At 34.3% G+C, this 8,109-nt stretch overlaps 1 protein-coding gene across 1 annotated transcript; it reads right to left on the reverse strand.

Moving 5' to 3' along the window:
* Positions 1 to 3,624: 3,624 nt before the first annotated feature.
* Positions 3,625 to 7,099, reverse strand: LOC127839974 (tenascin-like). Its single transcript, XM_052368364.1, has 6 exons — positions 7,075 to 7,099; positions 6,088 to 6,246; positions 5,452 to 5,586; positions 4,986 to 5,123; positions 4,245 to 4,382; positions 3,625 to 3,830 (listed from the first exon to the last, which is right to left on the reverse strand). Exons 1-6 carry the CDS (start codon positions 7,097 to 7,099, stop codon positions 3,760 to 3,762), a joined length of 666 nt encoding a protein of 221 aa, XP_052224324.1. The 3' UTR covers positions 3,625 to 3,759.
* Between the last annotated feature and the right edge of the window lie 1,010 nt (positions 7,100 to 8,109).

The raw sequence follows: 8,109 nt of genomic DNA on the forward strand, positions 1-8,109 counted from the left end.
ATAAGTGACGATACATTTTGCAAGATTAGTATATATGCATCCAAATCCAATAATTGGACAGATTTTCGTTGTTAAAATCAATATTGATTAATCAGCTGGAAAACAAATCTTTGACCAAAAAATAAATTTGAAAATATATTAAATTTAAATCAACATAAGCAAATTTATGTATGAGAATAATTTTATTTATATCTGATTTTGTACATATTGTTTGTGTTGTGAATTGTAAAACCCACACATGTATACAGGTACACATTACGGCGCATTTTAAAAAGCTAGATACGCAACTCTGTGACTAACGCACGAACGTTTGAGTCTTACAATTGAATACGTTATACATGAGATCTTTTCCATCTAATGCCGACAATTTTAATTTTTAGCTCACCTGATTGCTCAGGTGAGACTTTATGAGCGGTCTTTGTCCGTCGTCCACTTTTAGTTTGTAAACACTCTAGAGGCCACATTTCTTGTCTGATCTTCATGAAACTTGGTCAGAAGATTTGTCCCAATGATACCTCGATCGAGTTCGAAACTGGGTTATGCTGGGTCAAACACTAGGTCACTAGATCAAAAGATCAGGAAAAGCCTTGTATACACTGTAGAAGTCACATTTCATGCCCAATCTTCATGTACATTTTTTCAAAATGTTTGTCTTAATGATATGTTGGTTGAGTTTAAAAGTGGTTCCGGTCCATTGAAAAACATGGCCGCCAGTAGGCCTTCATGAAACTTGGTCAGAAGATTTGTCGCAATGATACCTCGATCGAGTTTGAAACTGGGTCATGCTGGGTCAAAAACTAGGTCACTAGGTAAAATAAGAAAAAAATGTTAACACTGTAAAAGGCACATTTAATGTCCAATCTTCATGCAACTTTGTCAAAATGTATGTCTTAATGATATGTTGGTTGAGTTCAAAAGTGGTTCCGGTCCGTTGAAAAACATGGTCGGCAGTGGGCGGGAGTTGTTTTTATTTGGCTATAGAGATACCTTGTAAACACTCTAGAGGCCACATTTCTTGTCCGATCTTCATGAAACATAGTCAGAAGATTTTTCGCAATGATTCCTCCACAGACTTCGAAACTGGGTCATGCTAGGTCAAAAACTAGGTCACTAGGCAAAAAAACACATTGTAAACACTGTAGAAGTCACATTTCATGCCCATTATTCATGTAACTTTGTCAAAATGTTTGGCTTAATGATATGTAAGTTGAGTTCAAAAGTAATTCTGGTCCGTTGAAAAACATGGCCGCCTGTGGGCGGGACAGTTGTCTTTATTTTGCTATAGAGAAACCTTGTAAACACTCAAGAGGCCACATTTCTTGTCCGATCTTCATGAATCTTGGTCAGAAGATTTGTTCCAATGATAACTCGATCGAGTTTGAAACTGGGTCATGCTGGGTTACAAAACTAGGTCACTAGGTCAAAAAAGAAAAACCTTGAAAACACTGTCTATGTCACATTTTATGCCCTATCTTCATGTAACTTTGTCAAAATGTTTGTCTTAATAATATGTTGGTTGAGTTGAAAAGTGGTTCCGGTCCGTTAAAAAACATGGCCGCCATTTATATTTAGCTATAGAAAAACCCTGCGAACACTCTTGAAGTCACAATGTTTGCCAAGTCATCATGGAACTTCGTCAAAACATTGGTTTTATTGATATCTCGGACGAGTTCAAAAATGGTCCAGATCGGTGAAAAAACATGGCCACCAGGGGGCGGGGCGGTTTTCTCTATCTCTATATAGTGAGAATATGTGAACACTTGAGGTCAAATTTTTGGTCAAATCTTCATAAAATTTGGTCAGAACATTTGTTTGCTAGATACGTGAGTTAAGTTTTGAAAATGGTTCCGGTCTGTTGCAAAAAAATGGCTGCCAGAGGGACGGGGCTGTTTTCTTTATATTGATATAGTAAAACAGTTAGTAAACAGTCAAGAGGTCACACTTTTTGTCCAATCAGTATGAAACTTGCTCAAACCATTTGTTTTATTGATATCTCGGACGAGTTCGAAAATGGTCCAGATCAGTGAAAAAACATGGCCGCCATTGGGCGGGGCAGTTTTCTCTATGTGTATATAGTGAAAACATGTGAACACTCTTGAAGTAACATATTTGGCCCAATTGTCATGAAATTTGGTCAGAACATTGGTTTAAACATTGGTTTTATTTATTTCTCAGATGAGTTTGAAAATGGTCCCGATCTGTCTAAAAACATGGCCGACAGGGTTGGGGGCGTTGCAGTTTTCCTTATATGACTATAGAGAAACCTTGTGAACACTCTAGAAGTCACTTTTTGCCTAATCATCGTGAAACTTAGTCAAGACATTGGTTTTATTGATATCTCGGATGGAAAATGGCTCAGATCGGTGAAAAAAAAACTTTTTATCTCACCTGATTGCTCAGGTGAGGTTTAAGGATCGGTCTTTGTCCGTAGTCCGTCCGTCCACATTTTGTTTTTAAACACTCACATTCGCATTCCTCAAGCATTCTTTATCTAAGTTGCTGAGAAGCTATATGGCCACAAGATCTCAGTCAAGTTTGATAATGAGATAATTCGCATACCAAATGCCAGAATAATTGCCCTCTTTTTTCATTATATTATACAAAATCTTTGTAAACACTCTCGAGGTCACAAGTTTGTTTCAGATTTTATGAACCTTGGTCATTATATTCATTTTCGTAAGCAAAGTTTGATGTTTGGTCATGAGGGGTCAAAATATAGGTCACCAGGTCAAATCTTACAAAAAATCTCGTAAACACTCCATACGCCATAGTTTTGGTCAAATAATGATGATACTTGACCAGGATTTTTTTTCTTTATGATATCTAGGCAAAGTTTAACATTGGGTCATTTGGGGTCATAATCTTGGTCACAAGGTCCAAATCTTACAAAAACCTTGTACATGCATGTAGAATTAGCATTACTTGCTAATGTTTGCATTGCAAAAAACCCATGCAAATGGACAGTACTCAATAAGAATTAATCCTATGCTCACACTGCAAAGTAAACAGAAGAGAACCAATCTAATATGCTCTAAAGTACTAATTTTTCAACTAAGCCATTTTGGTCCTCTTGTTACAAATACTCATCAATGCGGTTGCAATGAAAGAACGTGGCATAGAATAGTAACGCTTAAATTCTATCATATACAATGTCATTACACCTTAATAAAAATTTATCGATTTTTAAAAAAATGTCAGCACACATGACTTTGCTATAATTACGATATGTATAGAGATGTTGAAATCTTGTTTGACCCTATATTTGAATCACGTTCGTTCATCCTCTTTTCTGTAGAGGTCTCATACACTTCAAAAGGAAATACGCTCGGTCTATTCAGTACGCCTTTTATCTATTTGGATAAATCATGGTATCCCCTAGGATAACAAGGCGTCGGAAACAAAGTAAAGAAATGGGAAATACGAAGGACATTCAGATAACAGATACAAGGAGCATTTACATCTGGAAAATTACTTTCCAAACCAGCAAGTGGTTTCCGATTTTTAAATGGTTAATTAAGTATGAGTCAAAGCATACTATCATACAAAAAACAACCACGATGTTTTAATAAACGCGTTGATTTTTAACTACTTCTAAAGCAAAGATTGAATCAATAAATACTCAAATCAATCAGCTGATTAATTTATATCAAACAGTTTTCATTACAATTTAATAAATGATACAATAAAAAGTCAACGCACAAATATGTCTATAGAAAAAAGTTAGCCCATAAGAATCGTCTATGCTGCTTTCTTGACGCATTACAGAGTAGTGAATATTTCAAACATCACAGTTAACAGCACTATCCAAGCTGACGCCATAGCCACTCCCCCTGTAAAAGAATGTTTGGAATACATAAGGGATATTCGTTATTATAAAACTTAAGCAAATGAAAACAAACCAACTACAAACAGTTATACATGTCAGTATTAAATTTTTTAAGGACTTGATGAAATTGCAAAAAATATCAAAGACGACCCGGTTGCTAAAGTGAGATAAAAAAGTACAAAAATCACAATATTTTCCTAAACCATATGATATATTTGTATTGTTGCAAGGCAAATAGAGCATATGATACAAATTGGTTAGTTTTAATCAAAATTAAAAACAATCTCGTGACAGTCTTTTAAAAAAGGTAGAATCAATTTACAAAAAATAACATCAACATTTATTAATAAATGGGTTATTGATTAATTAATACCAAATACATTGGTTTAACAAAAATCTAACCAATCCAACCGTTTACCTGCATTGCATTCTGTTTCGTGGGCGTTTACGGTGTATCCAGGGTTACAAACACATTTCCCACACATGCAGATGCCTGCTTTAGCTGTCTTTGTGCAGTTGGCATGGTCCGCACAAACTCCGCCAAGAGCGCCGTCAGCTGCAACAAGTTTAATATGACATAAACTCATTTTTAATTATTAATGGCGCTAAATCCCTTTTCAAAAAAAAGGTATGAAAAGTTTATGTTTTTAAGAAAACACAATGAAACACAGCCAGAATTATTTTTAAATTTTTAGCATCAGTCAGAAACAACTTGTTAACACTTAAAAAGAAAACATATTATATGTAATTTTTAATAACACGATTGATGATGGCCTTCAAGGGTTTTAACAAAAGTAATCCTACTGAAGAGTAATAATCATAATACAATAAATTATCTTGTACAACATAACGCCAGACACGCATTGGACCAAAAATTTATTTGTTTTATTTACATGTTTATTCAAATATAGTATAAGTTAATCGTTATATATATGAAAATGCGATGTGCAACGAGAGATCAACTATTCCTGTTCTCTTAACAGACAACACACAAACAAATCGTAGTTTAAGCTATGAGACCATTTAGCGAAAGTTCGTATTAAGTTTATATAAGAAATAACCAGTTTATTTGTAACATGTTTTTTGTTTACCGTATTACCAATTCAATTAATTTGATTTGGATGTTTAAAGAACACACGTCAGTTTTCAAGTACATTACCAACGCAGGATGTGTTTCCAGCCCTAGCCGTATACCCAGGGTTGCATTTACACTTGTGGTCTACACACATATCAGCATTCTCTGTATATGTACATGATGTATTGTAAGCGCATCCACCTTCCAGATATCCAACTGCAACTGAGATTCCAGTTACTACATTGATATGTGTTGTTATTTGATGATAATTTGTAAATAATGGTTTATGTTAATTAATGTATTACTCTTTGAGTCTTTGTCTGAGTAGCCATTTATTTCCTAAGAAAAACATAAATATAAAGTAACTCAAAACTCTTCACTTGCATACTTTATTCCCAATAGTTCAATTTGTTTATTTTAATAACATGTTTTGATTCATTTAATACACAAATGATAATATGAAAACTATAATTCACAAAGAAAACAAAAATAGACCAAACACGATATACATTGTTTAAAAGTATAACTATTTTAATAGACACTTATATACTTTCGCATGTTGATCTGCCAGTCTTTACTGCATACCCAACGTCACACTCACAAGTACCGGATGTGCATGTGCCAGCGTGCGCGGATCCGACACAATCGGCATGACTTGCACACGCCCCGTTGAGATAACCGTGTGCTATAGACAAAACATAGGCAAAACTTTTCAAAAGAATATCGTTTAGCGATGTCATTGGAATTCGTTCGCCTTCATATATTTATAAGTCTCTGGTGAATAATTATCTGCCAACAATCAGCAAAAAATATACAATAGTTTTGTAGAATTAAGCCTGCCTGTTCAAGTTCATCGCAATAAAAATATAAGATTCAATTGCGTTAACCTTGTTCATTTAAATAAACAATTAATTGTTTGAAATCTAGGCCAGTATGTATGGAAACACAACTTGATGTAAACAAACATGTCCGCAAAGCACCTATTAGGAGAACGAATGAAACACAAAAGATAGAAACAGCTTTTATAACAACAAATGAATTATTTTATCCGCATCTGATCCTTTTTTTTAATTTTCACTTTTAATTGTGTGATCGAATATACATGGAACGAACTTTTAAACAAATGCCATCGATTTCATGTTTTTTTAAACATTTGTGCATAATAACGTTTAAAAATACAAAGCACCTATGCACGAAGTGTTTTGGGCATTTGGGCTAAATCCTGTACTGCACACGCAGGTGTCTGGTCCATTTTTACCATCCGTGTCAACACACGTGCTAGAATTGGGTGTCCCGGTACAGTTTGTGTCATTGTAACAGGTCTTGTTCAATGCCACTCCGAATGCTAAAACAGCAATAGATAAACAATATATGATTCAATATGTTTACATTAATTTTCATGTTCACTCTATTATGAACAATAATTATTTAGTTGTATAGCTTTTACAAGTTCATCCCTGTCCAAGTTCATAGATCGTGATTACGTGTATATTCACTAATACAATCACAAAGTAAACGAAGAGACATGTTTTGAATCGCAGTTAAGATGTTGCAAAACAAATCAAGATAACCTTGATGACATTAAACCGCTCAGCTAAGTATATGGTTAACCAAATGAAGGACTTGACATGGCGATATTGTTTTTACAATACTTGATCAATTGTCAAACATCCCATGGACCCTGTAAAATAAGCAATTGGTGATTATTTATCATGATTGAGTGAAACATATGCTCCCAGGAGTTGTATTATTCGAAATCTGGGGAATCAGTGTTTTGGTTGCACGTGCATAAGATCTGACCTGGATCAAGATGTTGACAAGATAAATATTCTGACCAACTTTCAACAAGATTTAGACATTCAATTAGGTTCTAAGTGGTAACACGGTTATTCTTAGATTAAAATTGATAAACTATATTCTTGACAGACGTGGTCTTTATTTGAAATTAGCGTATTTAATATCAAGATATACATTCTGACCAAGATAAATCGCGATGTTTTGATAAAGTTGACTTTAAGAGTCTTAACAACGTCGTTCTAATATGATGTCATTAGGTCTAGTTTTTGGATGAATGTTACGCGGTTCAAATTTGACCTGGGTATTATCAAAATACACATTTATACACTTTGGCATTCATATTATTGTTGTTTATAGAGTGGGCACAAGATTTTACCTGACGAACTAGTGTATCGACGCATGTGGCCTACATTTAGAATCGCCAAGATAAACATTCTGACAATGTTTCATCATGATTGGGTCATACTAATGGCTCTACGAGTGGTTACAATTGTTTATAAGGTTTGACATAGTTATGTAATTGCTGGACACACCCAGATTTGAACTCACCATTTAATCACAAAGCTATGCACTCTGACGAACTTTAATGCAAATCAAACCATGAATGTCGCTTCTAGATTGATACCAATCTTTTTTCTTAAGTATGATTTGGTGTACCTTCGTTATGGACGAACTTCAAACAAATTTAAATACACCCAAGATAATGTCAAAATATACACATCCCGACCAATGCTCGTCAAGATTGAGTCATACACTTGTTATATTGTACCATTGATTTATATGAACTGACCGGGTGATCTTTTGACGTATATGATGCAGATTCAAAGTCGTCGTAGATCACTTCAAGATTGAAGATAAACATTTAGACGAAGTTTCTGCAAGATTGAGTCATGAATGTGGCCTTAAGTGATATGAAGAGTTTTTAAAGATTGCACCAGCAGCCCTAGTGTTTGACCTACATAAGCCTGATTTAAACATGGATTATTCTTTTTAAGAAAAACATAATGTTTCAGATTTCATCACGCTTGATTCAATCATGTATGAGATTACCAAAATTGGCTGCAGACACATAATAATCAATCGTTTTTATTTGTCTATACAATGTTAATACGAAATTCGCGTACTGCAATATGTTTAGCTCGTATACCTATAAAAATGTTAAACAACAAATATCAAGATTTAGACTGTGCGCTTCTTCAAAGCAGACAGAGACTGGTCGATGTTATATCATAACTAGAGATTAAGGCAAATGTTAGGCATACGCTATTTATGCCGAATAACGCTTCTTTCCAACTTGCCCAATCAACATAGATGCTCTCACAAGATATTGTGTTTTTTTAGTGAACTTAAAAACATGGTCTAGTCTACTGTCATTAACTTGCAATATTATGTTATTATTATATAATTATTA

Source organism: Dreissena polymorpha, chromosome 7, assembly GCF_020536995.1.
Source record: "Dreissena polymorpha isolate Duluth1 chromosome 7, UMN_Dpol_1.0, whole genome shotgun sequence".
NCBI lineage: Eukaryota > Metazoa > Mollusca > Bivalvia > Myida > Dreissenidae > Dreissena > Dreissena polymorpha.

Coding starts and splice junctions, on each gene's coding strand:
- LOC127839974 (XM_052368364.1), bottom strand. CDS start 7,099: ATGCGTCGATACACTAGTTCGTCAG. Junction 6,247..7,074: donor TCGATACACTAGTTCGTCAG/GTAAAATCTTGT, acceptor TTGCTGTTTTAG/CATTCGGAGTGGCATTGAAC. Junction 4,383..4,985: donor TGGAAACACATCCTGCGTTG/GTAATGTACTTG, acceptor AACTTGTTGCAG/CTGACGGCGCTCTTGGCGGA.